Source organism: Chiloscyllium punctatum, chromosome 6 (assembly GCF_047496795.1).
Source record: "Chiloscyllium punctatum isolate Juve2018m chromosome 6, sChiPun1.3, whole genome shotgun sequence".
In the NCBI taxonomy this organism is placed as follows: Eukaryota; Metazoa; Chordata; class Chondrichthyes; order Orectolobiformes; family Hemiscylliidae; genus Chiloscyllium; species Chiloscyllium punctatum.
In genome coordinates this window covers 23540089-23560885 of record NC_092744.1, presented here as the reverse complement: position 1 = coordinate 23560885, position 20797 = coordinate 23540089, and the positions used below count along the sequence as shown (strand labels likewise).

Sequence of the window (20797 nt, the reverse complement as noted above, 5' to 3'; positions counted from 1 at the left end):
AATGTTCTATCCATGCTAGCAAACCACCTCTAACCTTATGGGGTATTCTAAGTAGCATAATGTATGGAACCTGAAAATCCAAAAAACATTATATCCATTGTTTTCTCTTTTTCTATCCTGCTTGAATTTACAATATATTAATGACTTAGATGGGGAAAATGAATACACTGTATCGAAATGTGCAGATTACACAAAAATAGGTAGGAAGGGGAGTAATGAAGATGGCAGAGTCTACAAAGTAAGGTAGACAAGTTAAGAGACTGGGCAAACACTTGGCTGATGGGAGATAGTGAGGTTATGTATGTTGGTATCAAGAATACAGGAATTGAATATTATCTTAAAAGGCTGAGTTTTAACCACATAGCCATGTTTCCCTTTCTCCTTTTCTGGATAGTTAATCTAAGCAACTGGGAAATTAAAATTGCATTTTTTTTTAAAAATAAGATTAAGTATTGAGTTGTCCTTCATTTATGTGATGGCAACAGAATTGAGCAGCTAGTAAGTCTCACTTAAGTAGCAAGGATGTTCATCTAATCAGTAGAGGAGTTCCAAGCTCGTGAGTATGGCCTGTGCTATTAGGGAATTTCAGAATGCTCCCAGTGTCTTGGATAAAACTGCAGAGAGTGTCATACATTGCAGCAGCTCAAGCACAGGTGTGGATGTGAATACCAAGCATATAGATGCATTTAACTACATCTTTGGAGCGTGCAAGGAGATGGGGAATGGGGAACTGTGAAGGAATCAAGTAGAAAGAGGCAAGAGTCTCTTGAGAGTATGCCTCACTCTCCAAGATTCCTTTCTGCTTGCTGAAGAAAATGACAGTTATCTGGGGAGTGCAGCCAGTGCCAAGTCCAGCAACACTGGAGACGGGTCCAAAAAAATTGATGGTGCATAGAATAGTAATAGGAGTTTCAATAGTTAGGGAAACAAAGGCATTTCTGCAACCTGTCACCAGACCAAACACAAAATTTATGTTATGATTTAGCTAGGGGCTAGTAACATTTTCTTTAAAAGTGGACAAAGTGTGAAATCCCAGACACCTACTAAAAGGATAAGGCCACAAGATTCCATGTTTCTGAATGAACAACTATAGATTTGAGCACAGTTGGAATGGTAATCGAATTAGATTACATTACATTACATTACAGTGTGGAAACAGGCCCTTCAGCCCAACAAGTCCACACCGACCCGCCGAAGCGCAACCCACCCATACCCCTACATTTACCCCTTACCTAACTCCACGGGCAATTTAGCATGGCCAATTCACCTGACCCGCACATCTTTGGACTGTGGGAGGAAACCAGAGCACCCGGAGGAAACCCACGCAGACACGGGGAGAACGTGCAAACACCACACAGTCAGTCGCCTGAGGCGGGAATTAAACCCGGGTCTCCGGCACTGTGAGGCAGCAGTGCTAACCACTGTGCCACCGTGCCGCCCACTTTCCACAGACCTCATATCTAACATTCAGTATTGACATGAGGTAAACATGGCTAACAATTTGCAACTGTACACCCCAAAGAACACATCAAATAGCAGAGATCAAGTTAGATCCCATGGATTGCTCAACAATACCCCAAATGTAAGTAACACGATGGGTCATTAAAACTTCACGTGGGACCACAACTGGCCTTGAAACTGTGCACGTGAGAGGGAAAGCGTGCGCATGAGAGAGAGAGAGAGAGAGAGAGAGAGAGACTGAGACTCAGAGAGTTTGAGTTTTAGGGAGCGGCTAAGTAATCTGGAGCTGTTTTCCCTGGAACATCAGAGGCTGAGGGCTGACCTTATAGAGGTTTGTAAAATCATGAGGGGCACGGATAGGGTGAATAAACAGGTTCTTTTCTTCAGGGTGGTGGAATCCATTACTAGATGGCAGAGGTTTAAGATGAGAGGGGAAAGATTTAAAAGGGACCTAATGGGCAGAGGGTGTTGTGTGTATAGAATGAGCTGCCAGAGGAGAATGGTCGAGGCTGGTAAAATAATAACATTTAAAAGGCATCTAGAGGAGTACATGAATAAGCAGGGTTGAGGGGGATATGGGCCAATGGGACTAGGTTAACTTAGGATATCTGGTCAGCATGGATAAATTGGACCAAAGGGTCTGTTTCTGTGCTTTATAACTCTATAACTCAAGTGTGACAGCGTAAACCTGTATATAGTGGGAGGGCGAGCAGGCAGGGTCACAGGAGTACAGGATGTGTGCCGTAAATTGTTAGGACATTTGGACTATCTCTTGGGCAGAGGCAACCTTTACAAATCAGACATGTTATACTTCAACAGAATAGGGCCAAGTTTTTACAGACTGATTTGCTCATGCTATTGAGGAGGATTTAAACTAAAACTTGGCAGAGGTTATTCCCTGGAACAAGATCATGGATATCACAGAACTGCTATAGGCTACACTTCTAGGGACAGTGAAGAGCCAAAGCCCATGGTTCACAATGATAACAATAACTTAGGCGGAAAGTTGAATTCGGTCTTCAAAGCAAACACAGGAATAGAGGTCGGAAACTGGAAAAGGAGGACACCCAAAGTTGCAATCTCAGGATTACTCTTAGTCCCACATGCCAGTGAGCATAAATACTGGAGAATTAAAAAATCTGAACATGTGGCCTGGTGTAGGAGGGAGGACATCAGATTTGTGGCATTGGGATCAATACAAGATGGACAGGCTGTATTTTGGCAAGACCAGGACCAAACATTCTCACAGGGAGATTTGCTAGTGTTGTTAGGGAGCAATGAAACTGGATTGGCAGGGAGATGTGAACCTAAGAGTGTTTCAATTCAAAGAAGTAAAATTACTAAAAGGAAGTTGAAGAGTAGCAAACAAAGAAAGAAGACAGACAAAGCAATGACAGGTATTAAAAGAACTGAATGAAGAAAAATTCAAGACAGACGGATTTATTTTTTATTTATGTACAGAACGTTGGCTTTGCTGACTGAGCCGGCATATTACTGATTCCCATCGAGCATCACTGGCTAAAGGATCTGAATGATCCAAATGCACACAGTGAGGCAAATGGATACAATTTAAGTGCCATTACAGGGACATAGCTACAGAGTGACCAAGATTAAGAATTGAATATCCCAGAAAATCAACATTTAGGAAAACTAAAAAGGAAGAGGTCGCTTAGCATTACTAATAAGGAATGGCATTAGTTCATTTGCAAGGGAGAATTTCAGAGTGCAGGAACAAAGTTTGGATTGTTTTGGTGGAGCTAAGAAACAGCAAAGGACAGCAGACTTTGACTGTAGCTCTTTATAGGCCACCAAATATTAGTGACAGTATGGCATGGTATTAATCAGGAGAGAGAAGCTTGGAATATGGCAACACAGTTATCATAAGTAACTTCAATCCGCATTTCTGGTTGAGTGCAGCAGTAATAATACTTAAAAAAAACAGCTTAACGCCCTCCATGTCAAAGCAGCTCACTTGATCAGCAGCAACTTTAACATTACCGCTCTCCCCTACTGGCACACAGTGGCAGTGTGCACCATCTGCAAGATCCAATATGTAATGCATTAAAGCTGCTTGGACAATCCTTTAGGAACTGTGGCCTCTACCACAGGCACATAAGAATACCACCAGTTCCAAGCTCCCCCCCAAATCATAGATAATACCCAATGTGGAATTACATCACCATTCATAGATCATTTCTGGAAATGAACTCCCTCCACAACAGCATTGTGGGTATAACCACACCACTTGGACTGCAAGGGGCCAAGGCAACTCACCGCCATCTTCTCAAGGGCAGTCAGGGATGAACAATAACGATTGGCTTTACCAGCCACACTAGCAACCCATGAACGCATTTTTAAAAATTTAATGAGGGGCAGGGTGGGTTCAAGTGAAGTAGTTGGGCCAAAAAGCTCGTGTCAGTGTCAGAATGTTCCATAATCCCGTACATATTGATAATTCATAAAAATAGGGAACATTCTGTTGTGAGCACTTGTCACAAATTCTACACTTGAACCTAATGTCAACACACAGTGGAAGAACAATTAGAGTTGTGTTTTAAGGGTGGTTGCACTTTTAAAAATAGCCTTATCACAAAAAGTCAGCAACTTGCATACCGAGTGAAAACATCTTTTGTTCTCTCCTCTCCTGAGCACATTGTTTGCTTGGCGTCCAGCAATCTATAGACACTAGCTGCCCAGTGTTAGTCACAGCTCAGGGTAGCATTTTCACCTCCAGAGATTTGAGCACAAAAGTCCAAGCTCTCACTCTGCTGAGGGAATGCCACAGCATTAGATTTCTTTTGGATGAGATGTTAAACTGAGGTCTCACCTGTCCTCTCAGATGAGAAAGTCAGTGAGAAAGGCTGTGAAAGCAAGTCTATGAGTGAGCAGTGGTAAGGGTAACTCATCAGATTGGCAAGGTGTAGAAATTGACACTCCATTATTGTTCATCATTAAAGTGAATGTTTTAGACTCAGAATTCAGATCGGCCATTCCATCGAATGGTGGAGTGGACAGAAAGGTTGATTGGTTTACTTGCAAGTTCCAAATACCTATCATTCAAAAGCATAATTCCAAAATTTGCACATGACACAAAATGGGGGTGTAGCTAACAAGAGAAATAAAGTGCAATAAATGCAGTTGGAGTCCATTATAACAGAGTCACTGGGGTCCAATGAGAACAAAACCATGTAATAACTGAACCATGGACAGAATTCACTGCAAACTGAAGCACGACATATTGGATTTTGTAAGACAAATGATAAAGTTTCAGAATGTGTGTGTAATTCGCACATTCATTTGAACATTGATAACTGTGAGCTGGCATATTTTGGCAGGAAGAACTGGGGGAGGTCATACACAGCATGAACAATAGGTCCAAATGAGTTTGAGGAACAAAGATGTTGAGCTATTGGCATGCAAATCACAAAACAGCAATGGATAATAAAGCAAACACACCATTGGGAGCCAGGGTTGGGGTGGGGGTGGGGGGTCATCCTTAGTGAGAGAAGAAGAATTATGTTAAACTTGTGTGCAGTGAAGGGTTGGTGAAAGGTTATCAGAGGTAGATAGGAAAATGGAGTGACCTGATCGACTATGATATAACTGTGTAATGAAGCAGGCTCAAGAAGCCAAGTGACCTACTCTTAATTCATACCTTCATATGTTTGTATGCATTGAACTTTGGCTAGACCACCGAGGGGGGATTGGTCTCTGTATTATAAATTGAGGAAGGGAAAGTGTGAGAAGGGTTCACAAGGATGCTATTACAACTAAGAAGTACAAAGAACAGGGAAGGAGGAACAGGCGTCCTTTCCTATAGGAAAAAGAGGGATGGCCTTGAACAGGTTTTTAAAATTATGAATGAGTTTGATAGCACAGATCAACAAGTTGTTTCCAAATATGAGGAAATACCAATTCTACAGGCCATGACAGCCAGTCGAAAACCCAGTATTGGGTTTTTTAAAAAAAAGTACTTTGGAACGATGAGAATGTGGAGCCTGCTGTAAAATGTGACTGATGTGTCCAGAACAGACACACTTAAGAGGAGAAAGTGAGGACTGCAGATGCTGGAGATCAGAGCTGAAAATGTGTTGCTGGAAAAGCGCAGAAGGTCAGGCAGCATCCAAGGAGCAGAAGAATCGACGTTTCGGGCATGAGCCCTTCTTCAGACTTAAGGGGAGGCTGGATAAGAATGCAAGGAAGAAGGAAACAAAGATATTTCGACGAGGAGCATAAATGGCTGTGAATCTTTAAGCCATAAATAAAGCAAAGTTAAATTATCGTCAGATAAATAACCCACTGCTATAAGCTTCCTGTAATTAATCCTAACATTTTATAACAGTATAACCCACGATTATACTGTACAATGATGTTTTGTTAGGCCCCTGTGTTAGATCATTGTAAGTGGGCGACTGTCTCCATACGTACTGGTCGTGCAATTTTCAATGGGCTGGCGTCGTCGTCGTCATCAGTGGTGCCATTGGGTCCTATTCCATCCTTCCGTCTCTTTCTGGAGTTTGATTTGGAAATAATTGGCATCGTCTCCATCTCATTAGGCATCTGAAGCGAATACAGATAAAGGCAAATCAACAAATTAAATTCTGATGTTAATCTGATTGACAAAAGCTGCAACAACGAACGTATTTTAAGATCGGATTACCATAAGGATTAGATGGGGGTCCAAGCACAGCCAAACTGAAAACAACACAGGAGCTGTGCGCCTCACGTATGCTTCTGCCTATTTTCCAACAACAGTTTCTACTCAGCAGCTAGGTCCCATCATAGTTAGAAGTCTGGTCAACTTCTGCCCATTCCCTGTAGAGGGAGTGAAAGTCAGCTAGGTGCTTTTATAAAACTCAGCACAAAACGATTGTCAATCATACAACACAACGTCCACAGTTCAAAAACCCCACTGGAGAATCATCAACAGATTTTTAAATAAATTAAAGGTGAGTGGGGATGGAATAGGGCTCCTGAACACGGAGCTAGTCTGCTCTATCCACTTTCTTTCCTTTTTACCCCACTGTTTTTTTTAAACATACCTGTGGTGAAGAGCTTGGTCGTAACGACAATAATGAGGTGAGCCCAACGTGGACTGGGGCAGAGGCATCGGAAGTGAGTTTGGGTTTCCGGCAGCTTCTGGCCCAACATCAATTCATGGCTGCTGTGGCAGACTGGAGTTTGGGTTCCCCATTGGGTCCGCATCCAATGCAGACTCTTGAAGGCAGCAGTGGAGGCAGGTTTGGGCCTAGTACAAGATCCAGTGAAGGCATTGGCATTGGCTGCATTGCCGAGGTGGCCCAGACTCTTGGCGGCAATGGTAGGGTAGAGTTTAGGCCAATGTGGGACTCGGTGGCATCAGCAGCAGCTGCATTGGCGAAGTCCAGCGAGGACTCATGCAAGGGGATTGGTGGCTGGCCACTCCACGCCTATGCCTGAGCACTTAAGAAGGACTGTAAAGTTGAACTTTATTTCCTTACTCTTCTGCCTCTATATTCTATGTTTTGGTTTATTTTTCTGTGTTTTAAAGTAGAGGCACCATACTATACTCGTCACTGCGTTTTGTAACAAAATACACGTGAAAATAAATAACATGTCAGATACATTCATGGTCCCAAATGTTCAAGGCAGCAGCTCACCACCACCTTCTCAAGGGCAACGAGAGGAATGGGCAATAAATGTTGACAAATTAATTTTTTAAAAACCACCAGCAGTAAAAGCATAGGCGTGTGCCTCAAATTTCACAGCAGGCTTGAAATGTTCCACCACTCCTATCCTGAATGCACCACAGTAAGGATAGCTGTTTAATTCCAGCAATTTAGGGACTAGCTCCAGAACAGATGGTGCAACTCACTTTCTACAAGACTTCCTTTACACCATCATATGCCATAACAAAGGTGTGGCTCCCAGGATAATCAGAGCCTCACCCTCACACAGAGGTTCACTCCCAAGCACTGAAGCATGATAATTACCATGAAATGACTGGAATACTCAGTTCCAGCTTAGCTCTTGCTACCTTTGACATGGTACAAGAATTAGATATTGCGTTACCAGACTAGTAATCCAGGCAATGCAAAGAAATTCAACTCCCCATATGGCATTTCTAGAATTTCACTGCTGGAGAAAAGTGGGTTCTGAAGAAGGGTCACATTGGAGTTGAAATGTTACTTCTGTACCTTGTTTCACACATGCTGTCAAACCTAAGTTTCTCCAGCAATATTTGTTTTTACTTAAAAAGACTGACTGGTGCCTCAGTTGTATCAAACTCGAAGACAATTTGTCCTTGTGGCCTACATCCCACATACCTTTGGGTGTTTTTATGATCTTAAAGATTCCATATAAAATACAAATCAGTGTCATAATAAGCTAGATCACATTGTTCAGCACATTACAATGGCCAAACCAGCACCACGCCAAACACTAATGTAACAACTTAACCTTCAGTAAACAGTAATTAAAAGGACCCAATGAGAAAAAGCATGGATGAAAGTACACATTCAGACACGGGACAGAGGTCACTGAGTCATGGTGCGGTAAATGGGACAGAGCAGTGCATGGAAAAGAGCAAAGGTCGAAAAAGAGCAAAGGTCGAAAAAGAACAAATTTGCTTCCGTAACCTCAGGACATCCTACAGTTCACAGCTCATGAAATACACTTGAAGCAGGAAATACAACAGCCAATTTATGCACAGCAAGGTCTCATAGCCAGTCATATGACAATAAGCTGACCATCTTCTTAAATGGTGGTGGCTGAGGGATAAATATTGGCCAAGGAACCATGCTCCCCTGCACTTCATAAAAACGCAGCTGAGGATCCTTCACCTCCAGCTGAGGCCAGAAATGGATCCTTGGTTCAGAAGTTCAGACTCCCCAGTACTGCCACTGGGTGTGTCAGTTTATCAGTGTCATGGGCCTCCTGTACCTGGAATGGATCTTGAGGAGCGAAGGGTCTGTTGGCGTGCTGTTCTTCTCTATGACTCTATAACTCAAGAGTTCTGACTTCGGCTTGATTGCATAACATACTGGGGCAAGGCTAACACTCAGTCCATAGGAAAGTTAGGAAGATTTGCAGCTGAGAAGGAGACCATTCAGTCCACTGTATCCATGCTCGCCAAGAAGTATCCAATCTAATTCCAGCATCCAACTTTTGGTTCGGAGCCCTGTAGATTACGCCACTTCAAGAGCGTATCCAATCTAATTTTAAATGCAGTGAGGGTATCTGCCTTTAACACTCCTTCAGGCATTGAGGTCCAGACTCTCAATAGCCAGTGCACTCATCTTTCTGCCAATTCTTTAAACCTATGCCTCTGTGGTTAGGCATCTCTCTGCTAATGGAAATAGCTACTACCTATGCTGTCTATCTGGACATTTCATACTGTCATACATGTCATACAAACGTCTCCTTAGCTTTCTCGTTGTAAAAAGAAAACACCACACAGCCTGGCAATGTCCTCATTAATCTCCTCTGCACCACCATCTTATCTTTCCTACAATATGGTGATCAGAACTGTATGCAGCACTCCAGCTACAGTCTGACTAATGGGTTCTATACTTCTAGCCTAAACTCCCTGTTCTTACAGCCAAGATCTCAGCCAAAGTAGGATATTAAAGCATCTCTTTTTATTTGTAAATGGAATGTGGGTGCCAATGGCTGGGTCAGCATTTAATGCCATCTTTATTGCCTTGTTAATCACCTAATTCCATCTGTTCTACTACACTCCAATCTCCCTTAATTATCCTACACTTAGATCATTTAACTATTTTGGATCCTCTGTATCCTTTACACTGAACTGGTCCAGTTAAGGTTTTGGTAGTTGAAAAATCCTACCATGACTGCCCTATTGTTTCTACACTTCTCAGCAATTTGACTTCATATTTGCTCTTCCAGCTCCCTTTGTCTGGGGGCCTATATATACTTCGAGCAGTACGATTATCATCATTTTGTTCCCCATCATAAATATTACAATAACTTGCACAAACATCTAGCAAGGTCCTGCAACACACAACATCTTGCATTTAAGAAGATTAAATAGCTTAAGAATTTAGAGTTCAACATGCTTGCTCTCTCAAGAACTTTGCATATCTCACACATTGCAAATAGTCTCACAACTACACTTCTCAAACAAAACGTCACTGTAGATCTGTATACAATCGTCGACTATCATAACTGCAGTATAAGGACTGCCCGTGCAGAAAAGGACTTGCATTTCTATAATACCCTTAATGACCTCAAGAAATTTCAATGTACCCTACAGCAATTAAGCATTTTGCCATCTAACGCTGACCATGAATCCATTGTCAATTGTCAGAAAAACCCATCTGGTTCACTAATGTCCTGTTGGGAAGGAAAGTGCCATCCTTATGTGCTAATAGGTAATAAATGCTGCCTCGCCAGCGACGCCCTCATCCTGTGAATGAAAAAAAACCTCAGCAACATAGGAAACGCAGCAGTTAATCCGCACTTTTCTCGACAGCTTGTTGCAATTTTGAAACATGGTGGCCAAACTAATACAACAACATCTCACAAAGAGAAATAAGTGATAATTTATCAGGATTTAGAGGAGCCGGTGTTGGACTAGGGCGGACAAAATTAAAAATCACACAACACCAGGTTATGGTCCAACAGGTTTATTTGGAAGCACTAGCTTTCGAAGTATTGACAGCCACCTGACGAAAAAGCAGCGTTCCGAAAGCTAGTGCTTCCAAATAAACTCATTGGACTATAACCTGGTGTTGTGTAATAAATTATATAAATTATCAGGTCATGGTTTAAAATGATGACTAAGGAGTAAAGACAGAGGAACACCCTTAGTCTTCTTTGAGATTGTGCAGGAAATCTTTTACATTTGCCAGAGAGGGCAGACAGGGCATCAGTTTAACATCTGAAGGATGGCATTTTCAACATGGTACCATTTCCTCCAAATACGCTGGAATGACAGCTTAGATTACACACTAAGAACTTAATATGATGTTCTGACTAGGAAGATAGAGTGAAACTAACCAAAATGCAGCTGAAACTATGGTACAGACGTGAAGGGGGATTTACTGCCCGCTGTTCCAAACTCCGGTCTCTGGTAGTGCTCTCCTAATGATGATTCCACCAAAATGCTTATGACAACAGCTTGGAACCGTTTTCTGGCAAAGTGGGCCACCATTTGGTCAACAAAGCAGCTTGACTGGGTATGTAAGGTTGCAACTGATCCCTCAAACAATGTCATGAAACCAATTATCTGTTCAGGAATCGCTTGAAACTGTTTGGGAACCTCGCTGGGCACATACTTACAACTGCATTGCCTGTACTGTAACCACGTGCCCCCAACTCATAGCAACAACGATACCCAACTCATGCTGCATTATCAACATTTCACTTATGGGTCAAGCTTTCCTCACTTGCTCCTTGTGAATTTCTAAACACTCGCAAATAAAGACAGCGCACCATCCCAGCTCCAATGACAGCCCAGCTCCCAGAGTCTTTGCTTCATCCTTCAACATGCAGTTGAGTTAAAATTGCAACTTGGGCTCACCTAACCATTTACTTGATTCAGATCATCCCTCTTTCTCTCAAACCTTGGCAGCCAGCCACAATGAAACGTTTCCTGATAATAATCCTGAGAAGTTGGAAATCTGGAAGGAAATGTTCACCACTCCCACGATCCCTGGGAGCATTTGTGAAATCCACAGACTCTTACTGTGTACGTCCTGTTTGAGTTTTATCTTTTTGCTTCTGCCAGTGGTTCTCCACTCTTGACAGCACTTGACTCTTTCTGCTGACGTATCATGCTCACCAGAGTCTTGGGCAAGCTGTCTCCACGAGTAGGCCAGGGCAACTGCAACAGGGTCTCCACCTCAGGACCGGGCAAGATCCACATAAATTGATACAGGAGCCCTGTCATATTTACCAGCCATTGCAACCTTGTACATTATACTGCCTGTATCTTCAAGAGTGAATGCAGAGTGTTGTAGCAAAACAAAGCCACATTCATAAGCCAATTGCCAAAATTACATTTCTCTTGTAGGGGAGTAGAGAACAAGGGGATAGTTTCAAAAGAAGGGATCTGCCAATTAAGACTGAGATGAAGAGAGTTAAAAGTCACAACACCAGGTTATAGTCCGACAGGTGTATTTGGAAGCACTAGCTTTCAGAGTGCTGTTCCTTCATCAGGTGGTTCAATCACCCGATGAAGGAGCCGCGCTTCGAAAGTTAGTGCTTCCAAATAAACCTGTTGGACTATAACCTGGTGCTGTGTGATTTTTTTCAAACTTTGTACACCTCAATCCAACACCGGCATCTTCAAAAGAGATGAGGAGAGTTTTCTTTCCCTCCGAGGTTCATTAAGTCCATGAATTTCTCTTCCCTAAAGAGCAGTGAAAGATGGGTCATAGACTACATTATATAATCAAGTACTGGTCAATCTCAGATTAAAGACACTCACTGCAGTTTTGACTGAAAACTAATTAATTCATCATATTCTTCAGATATAGACTGACCACCAAATATTAGCTAAAACTCCAAGTTCTTCGCACTTATCAGTCACTTTCTACTCAAGTCAAATTTAACCAGGTACTTGTTAGAACCATGGAATAGTGCAGCACTGAAGGCAGCTGTTTAGTTCTGTCATGCATGCACATGTATTTGCTTCCACTTGTGCTAGTTTTGTGGATAGGGTTGGTGGGAATAGTCTCCATAACTCCAAGTTGATGAGAGTATGGATTTAAAACCCATCCCAAATGTTACTCTTGCACAAGTCAACCCTCCACAATTGGACTAAAACTTTAGTTTTCGAAACCCAACTTATAATGAGAATGAGTGGTATTTTTAAGCTGAGACCGAAATACGTTTGAATGGCAAGGGATTTATCACATGCTGAATGGAAGCGGCGTTGAGACACAACCAGACCAGCCTTGTTCAAACTGAATGGCAGAACAAGTCTGAGGGGCTAAATACCTGTTCCTCATCCTTGTACTCTTATGTTCAAGGTACATGAATGGACAGAACAATGATCACCATATTAAGGCTCATCAGCTCATACACTTATGCTGAAAGCTAATAAAACCACAAGACAAGTGCAATCCCAGAGAAACTCACTATCAATCTAAACCCCAGCTAACGACTGTCTTTAGGCAAAAGACAGTGTGTATTTCACACCATGGTCTAGGGTCTCTGAATCTAAGAGATGGAACTCTCCTGTTCACTTCTGTCCATGGACTGAGTTTTTATTAACACTCAGTGCTGTGTCACTCACAAGTGGAAACTAAGACGATCTTCTCTCTCACTGGTCAGACAGTGACTAGTTTTGCTCACTAACCCTGTGGCTTTACAATGGTGAAAAGTTGGAACAGTGTGAGCAAACCCTCCAGTTCTAAAAAAAATCATATCAGACTTGAACGTCGACTCCTTCTCTCCTTGGATGCTGCCAAGCATGCTGAGTTGCTCCAGAATTTTCTGTTTCTAAGACTCCATTTTTCTCACTGGCAACTGTCTGAGATGGGGCCAGACTTCTCTAAACTAAGGCATTACTTATTCACAAGGTGACCTTACTGATCCGATCCATACCATCACTAAGACTGCTTATTTCCAATGGGGTACCACCAACTCTGCCCCTCTCTCAGCTCATCTCATATTGAGCCCTTCTCCACATTGTTACTTCTTGACTTGATCACCCCAACAAACTCTTGGCCAGCTCCCTCTGCTTCACCCTCAATTACTTTCAAAGTCATCCAAAACTCAGCTGACTGTGTCTTTACTCACATACAGTCTCCATCTTGCTTTAAGCTGTGACTACAGTTGCCTGGGTTCTAACAGTGGAATTACCTCCCCAGTCTGCTCTTTACCTCATGAGCCTCCTTTAAGATACTCTATAAAGCCTACCTCTTTGCTTTGGTCATCTGACCTTATGGCTTTTTTTCCCTGTCACCCAGTGTTAAGTTCTGCTCCTGTGTAGTCACTTGGGACCATGCACTTCCATAAAAGCATGTTTTAAATGCAACTTGTTCTTGTTGACAGTAAAATTAGAGTGCGTGTAAAGCCAATGCTGCCCCAGATCTAATCAATCAGTTTTCCCAATGGGCAGTGAAGCTGAAATTGGACCCAGGAGTTCCAACAAGATCTGACTGCAGGTTGACATGGTCAAGCCACCTCATATCTGCAACACACTGATAATATTTCTTCTGTTCAAAAATATTTCAATTCACCCAAGAATATGACATAATCAGCTGAATAACAGGAAAGCAGTAATTCACTGCTAAAATAAAATTTAGATAATTCAAATAAGCAGCTATGAGTAACCACATGCAGTTTGCATGCATGAACCGCTTACCTGCAGTCTACAGCACAACAGAATGATCTTCTTCAGCACAAAGTTAGCAGAGTCACCCCCTGCCACTACATTTCTAATGCCAGACTCAATCACAGCAGTGGCTTAATCCCAAAGAGGGAGAGGGAGAAACAGCACACTAGATCAAACAAAACTCCAATTCCAGTCCAGGTTTGAACATTTGTCTCCTCTTTCTGTTTGTTAAGACTTTGTTAATTCTGCTGACATCAAGTCAGGAATTCATGGTAAAAACAATGACTGCAGATGCTGGAAACCAGATTCTGGATTAGTGGTGCTGGTAGAGCACAGCAGTTCAGGCAGCATCCTGATGAAGGGCTTTTGCCCGAAACGTCGATTTCGAAGCTACTTGGATACTGCCTGAACTGCTGTGCTCTTCCAGCACCACTAATCCAGAATCAGGAATTCATGGGTTAAGCACCACAGTCCAGGGACCTGAACATGTCATCCAGGTTGTGCTGTTAATGCATTACTGAGGTTCAGCTGCACCTTTGGAGGTTCCCCTTGCAGACGAGATCTGACCCCAAGTTTCTATCTTTCTACTCGTGAGTAAAACACTCCTCTGCGATAGTTGCACAGAACAGCAGCAAAACCCATCTCAGTATCTGGAGGAAACGTTGGTCCTAAATCATTAGACTTTCCACCTGGGGAAGCATGCTCTGTGCAAAATAGATGCAATGCTTCTGAAACTATAACAGTAAACTGTAGCCACGCTTGAAAAGAACAGAATTGGCAGTGTGGGAACGATTTTGGAAAAGCAAGTGTAGCTCTATTGGGACGTGTGCGGTCAAGCACCTATGCAGAGCAGCTGCAATGCTTTAAAAACACTGCATGTTATATTTATCTTCTAAACAACAACAGAGCCAAGGGACCTCCTGCAAATAATAACACATCCAATGCTCCTGCACATCATGAACCACTTGCAGGAGCCCAAACTCAAAAATAGAGTGAGTTCATCAAAGCAAGCATACATTCCCTGTCAAAAAGTGTTCATAGCAGTGAGATAATCAGCTATTAAACCAACCATGATAAATCCACAGACCATTTGCAAATGACAAGTTACAAAAGTATGCCTCAGTGAAGCTGCCAGACAGTGTGGGCGTAACAGCCAACTGGAACTACAGTTGGGTGTGTAGACAAAACTTATGAATTTAAAACTCTTGAAAAGTCTTTAAATGACTGAGTAAACACCCCTGCCCAAGTCTCAGATGCTTCAGAAACCCAGATGTCTACACTTACTGTTGGCTCTTTCGTTGCACCGTGCTGTCAATCGATTTAGATCTAATACTGGGGAAGGAGCCAACATGCAGGCATCTGTCTAAAGTCACTTTCTTGCAACTCTTGTGAGCTCATGAATGGAGCCCGAGGATTGTGGGCAGCAGCTCACCATTCATGATGTCACAGGAACAAGTATTCCACACACAATATCTGCCCCAAAAGACTGCCATATTAAACAAAAAGGACAACTAATAGGGGAAACTGTGGAAACAAACGCCATAGGAACTTCATCAGGGAACTGATTAGTCAACATGTCAAGCTGAGACCTCACATTACAGCATGGCACTCCCTCAGTGTTGACTCTCGGACAGTGCAGCACTCCCTCAGTACCGACCCTCTGACAGTGCTGCACTCCCTCACTACTTGACCCTCTGACAGTGCTGCACTCCTTCAGTCCCGACCCTCTGACAGTGCGGCACTCCCTCCGTACTGACTCTTTGACAGTGCTGCACTCCCTCAGTACTGACCCTCCCACAGTGCGGCAGTCCCTCAGTACTGACTCTCTGACAGTGCGGCACTCCCTCAGTACTGACTCTCTGACAGTGCTGCACTCTCTCACTACTTGACCCTCTGACAGTGCTCCACACCCTCAGTCCCAACCCTCTGACAGTGTTGTACTCCCTCAGTCCCGACCCTCTGACAGTGCTGCACTCCCTCAGTACTGACCCTCTGACAGTGCTGCACTCCCTCAGTACTGACCCTCCCACAGTGCTGCACTTCCTCAGTACTGACCCTCTGACAGTGCTGCACTCCCCCAGTACTGACCCTCTGACAGTGCTGCACTTCCTCAGAACTGACCCTCTGACAGTGTGACACTCCCCCAGTACTGACCCTCTGACAGTGTGACACTCCCCCAGTACTGACCCTCTGACAGTGCTGCACTTCCTCAGTACTGACCCTCTGACAGTGTGACACTCCCCCAGTACTGACCCTCTGACAGTGCTGCACTTCCTCAGTACTGACCCTCTGACAGTGTGACACTCCCCCAGTACTGACCCTCTGACAGTGTGACACTCCCCCAGTACTGACCCTCTGACAGTGTGACACTCCCCCAGTACTGACCCTCTGACAGTGTGACACTCCCCCAGTACTGACCCTCTGACAGTGCTGCACTCCCTCAGTACTGACCCTCTGACAGTGTGACACTCCCCCAGTACTGACCCTCTGACAGTGCTGCACTTCCTCAGTACTGACCCTCTGACAGTGCAGCACTCCCTCAGTACTGACCCCCTGACAGTGCTGCACTCCCTCAGTACTGACCCCCTGACAGTGCAGCACTCCCTCAGTCCTGACCCTCTGACAGTGCGGCACTCCCTCAGTACTGACCCTCCCACAGTGCGGCACTCCCTTAGTACTGACCCTCTGACAGTGCGGCACTCCCTCAGTACTGACCCTCCCACAGTGCGGCACTCTCTCACTACTTGACCCTCTGACAGTGCTCCACACCCTCAGTCCCAACCCTCTGACAGTGTTGTACTCCCTCAGTCCCGACCCTCTGACAGTGCTGCACTCCTTCAGTCCCGACCCTCTGACAGTGCGGCACTCCCTCCGTACTGACTCTCTGACAGTGCTGCACTCCCTCAGTACTGACCCTCCCACAGTGCGGCAGTCCCTCAGTACTGACCCTCTGACAGTGCTGCACTTCCTCAGTACTGACCCTCTGACAGTGTGACACTCCCCCAGTACTGACCCTCTGACAGTGTGACACTCCCCCAGTACTGACCCTCTGACAGTGCTGCACTTCCTCAGTACTGACCCTCTGACAGTGTGACACTCCCCCAGTACTGACCCTCTGACAGTGCTGCACTCCCTCAGTACTGACCCCCTGACAGTGCAGCACTCCCTCAGTACTGACCCCCTGACAGTGCTGCACTCCCTCAGTCCTGACCCCCTGACAGTGCTGCACTCCCTCAGTCCTGACCCTCTGACAGTGCAGCAATCCCTCAGTACTGACCCTCTGACAGTGCGGCACTCCCTCAGTACTGACCCTCTGACAGTGCGGCACTCCTTCAGTACTGACCCTCCGACAGTGCGGCACTCCCTCAGTACTGACCCTCCCACAGTGCGGCACTCCCTCAGTACTGACTCTCTGACAGTTGCTGCACTCCCTCACTACTTGACCCTCTGACAGTGCTGCACTCCTTCAGTCCCGACCCTCTGACAGTGCTGCACTCCCTCAGTACTGACCCTCCCACAGTGCGGCACTCCCTCAGTACTGACCCTCCCACAGTGTGACACACCCCCAGTACTGACCCTCTGACAGTGCAGCACTCCCTCAGTACTGACCCCCTGACAGTGCTGCACTCCCTCAGTGCTGACCCCCTGACAGTGCTGCACTCCCTCAGTCCTGACCCCCTGACAGTGCTGCACTCCCTCAGTCCTGACCCCCTGACAGTGCAGCACTCCCTCAGTCCTGACCCCCTGACAGTGCTGCACTCCCTCAGTCCTGACCCTCTGACAGTGCTGCACTCCCTCAGTCCTGACCCTCTGACAGTGCAGCACTCCCTCAGTACTGACCCTCTGACAGTGCTGCACTCCCTCAGTCCTGACCCTCTGACAGTGCTGCATTCCCTCAGTCCTGACCCTCTGACAGTGCAGCACTCCCTCAGTCCTGACCCTCTGACAGTGCTGCACTCCCTCAGTCCTGACCCTCTGACAGTGCTGCACTCCCTCAGTCCTGACCCTCTGACAGTGCTGCACTCCCTCAGTCCTGACCCTCTGACAGTGCTGCACTCCCTCAGTACTGACCCTGGGACAGTGCTGCACTCCCTCAGTACTGACCCTCTGACAGTGCTGCACTCCCTCAGTCCTGACCCTCTGACAGTGTGACACTCCCCCAGTACTGACCCTCTGACAGTGCTGCACTTCCTCAGTACTGACCCTCTGACAGTGTGACACTCCCTCAGTCCTGACCCTCTGACAGTGTGACACTCCCTCAGTCCTGACCCTCTGACAGTGCTGCACTCCCTCAGTACTGACCCTCTGACAGTGTGACACTCCCTCAGTCCTGACCCTCTGACAGTGTGACACTCCCTCAGTCCTGACCCTCTGACAGTGCGACGCTCCCTCAGTCTTGACCCTCTGACAGTGTGACACTCCCTCAGTCCTGACCCCCTGACAGTGCGGCACTCCCTCAGTACTGACCCTCTGACAGTGTGACACTCCCTCAGTCCTGACCCCCTGACAGTGCTGCACTCCCTCAGTCCTGACCCTCTGACAGTGTGACAGTCCCTCAGTCCTGACCCCCTGACAGTGTGACACTCCCTCAGTCCTGACCCCCTGACAGTGCTGCACTCCCTCAGTCCTGACCCCCTGACAGTGCTGCACTCCCTCAGTCCTGACCCTCTGACAGTGCAACGCTCCCTCAGTCCTGACCCCCTGACAGTGTGACACTCCCTCAGTCCTGACCCTCTGACAGTGCAGCACTCCCTCAGTCCTGATCCTCTGACAGTGCGGCACTCCCTCAGTACTGACCCTCTGACAGTGTGACACTCCCTCAGTCCTGACCCCCTGACAGTGCTGCACTCCCTCAGTCCTGACCCTCTGACAGTGTGACAGTCCCTCAGTCCTGACCCCCTGACAGTGTGACACTCCCTCAGTCCTGACCCCCTGACAGTGCTGCACTCCCTCAGTCCTGACCCTCTGACAGTGCAACGCTCCCTCAGTCCTGACCCCCTGACAGTGTGACACTCCCTCAGTCCTGACCCTCTGACAGTGCAGCACTCCCTCAGTCCTGACCCTCTGACAGTGCGGCACTCCCCCAGTACTGACCCTCTGACAGTGCTGCACTCCCTCAGTACTGACCCTCTGACAGTGTGACACTCCCTCAGTCCTGACCCTCTGACAGTGCGGCACTCCCTCTGTACACCAATGGTCGGGGTCAGTATCGGGAATGGCAGCCGTTGTTCTGAGGACCTGTGGCCCTGGGAATGGACATTGTTTCCCCAGCCCCGGGGGTCGGCGGTGAAGGGTCCTCAGTGACGGGAGCTGATCCCGGTTGTCAAACATCAAACTCGCCACCGCTCCGTGTAGCCGCGTGTAAGGAACCGCCCAATCGGTGAACGGACTCCACCGCCCGCCCAGCACCTTTACCCCACTTACCCGCCACTCCATCCGCCCCTCCGTCCACCTCCCGTCAATCCCAGAACACGGACCGATTTGTGGGCGGACACTCGAGCCGGATCCGGAAAGACGCCACACGGATGGAAGAACAACTCGCCCGAACAAAGGTTCCGACCCCAAGAGATCGCCGCGCCGCTCCACTCGCCCTGAAGCCAATCACCGACCCCGCCGTGTGACCACGCCCACAACCTTACCCCACACGCATCGACCCCGCCCACAACCGACGCGGCCGCACATTGACCCCGCCCACATCCGACGCACCCAATCACAGACCAGTCCTGTGACCGCGCCCACAACCGACGCCCCCAAAGTCCCAAGGCTTTGACCGCGCCTACAACAGGTCCAGCCAATCACAGGCCCAGTCCCCTGGCGACGCGGCGAACCGACCCGCCCACTCCCGGGTCCGCCCTGACTCCGCCCTCTTACACCAGCCACTCCTCCCAGTCTTTGCTGCTCCTCCTCCTGGTGCTGTGGTCCTTTCCTTTGCATCCTCCCCCCTCTCCTCCACACACTATTCTCAGATTCTAAAATCCATCTGCCCACCTTTCCATACACTATCGTTAAGCTTGGTTTCAGACATTAACATGCACTTTGCAAAGTAGCTGCCCAGCTGGTAAGGGCTGAATGGCCTCCTGCACAGTATTGCAGAAAGTAACCTATCCCTTATCACCAATGTCTACTGAGGCCACAGTTGGAGTGCTGTGTGCAGTTCTGGAATCCACATGATAACAGGGACGTGATTGCCATGCAAAGAGCACAGAGGAAACTTTCCAAAATGTGGTCTGGGTTGGAGAGTTTTCATTATAAAGAGGGGTTAGACAGACTGTGATTCTTAGAGATGAAAAAAAATTGCAGTAGCTGGAATCCAAAATAGACAGGCTGGAGGCTGGAGGAACAACAGCAAGCCTGGCAGCATCAGGAGGTGGAGAAATCAACACTTTGGGTGTAAGCCTGCTTCAGCTCTGGGGATGGGTGTCAGGGAAGCTGCAGATAAAGGGGGTGGTGGGGACAGTGTGGAGAGGTGGGAATAGGTGAAGACAGGTAGAGGGTCCGATCTGGTTGGTGGCTGAGAGGAATGGAAGGAAGTCTGGGGATGGGGAGGGAGGTTATTTGAATTTGGAGAGCTCAATGTTGTGTTCTCCGGGCTGTAGGTGGCCCAAACAGAAGATGAGGTGTAGTTGCTCCAATTTGTGGTTTGATTCATTGTGGCAATGGAGGAGGCCACAGATGGTCATGTCAAAAAGTGAGTGGGAGGGTGAATTAAAATGGGTGATGACTGGGAGGTCCGGTCTGCCACTGTGGGCCCGGCTGAGATGCTTGGCGAAACATTCTGTTAGTTTAATTTTGGTCTCCCCAATGCAGAGAAGACCACATTGGGAACACTGGATACAGTAAACTATGCTGGGGAGAGCAGGTCAGGCAGCATCCGAGGAGCAGGAAAATTGACGTTTCAGGCATAAGAATCAAGGCTTTTGCCTGAAACGTCAATTTTCCTGCTCCTCGGATGCTGCCTGACCTGCTGTGCTTTTCCAGCATCACACTCTCGACTCTTAATCTCCAGCATCTGCAGTCCTCTCTTTCACCTATGTTGGTGGAGAGGCAGGC

General features: G+C 46.5%; 1 protein-coding gene across 2 annotated transcripts in view; it reads right to left on the bottom strand.

Annotated features, from left to right (window-relative positions):
- pcyt1aa (phosphate cytidylyltransferase 1A, choline a) overlaps nt 1–19318 on the bottom strand; it is a 57970-nt gene extending 38652 nt beyond the window's left edge. The window contains exons 1-2 of one of the 2 annotated variants that reach the window (XM_072572140.1): nt 19172–19318; nt 5890–6021 (exon numbers count right to left, since the gene is read on the bottom strand). In XM_072572140.1, the coding sequence (XP_072428241.1) occupies nt 5890–6021; nt 19172–19183 (144 nt within the window). In that variant the 5' untranslated portion in view covers nt 19184–19318. Of the gene's footprint in view, nt 1–5889; nt 6022–6121; nt 6273–19171 lie in introns of those variants that run through there. The other variant, XM_072572141.1, reaches the window with a different exon arrangement.
- Between the last annotated feature and the right edge of the window lie 1479 nt (nt 19319–20797).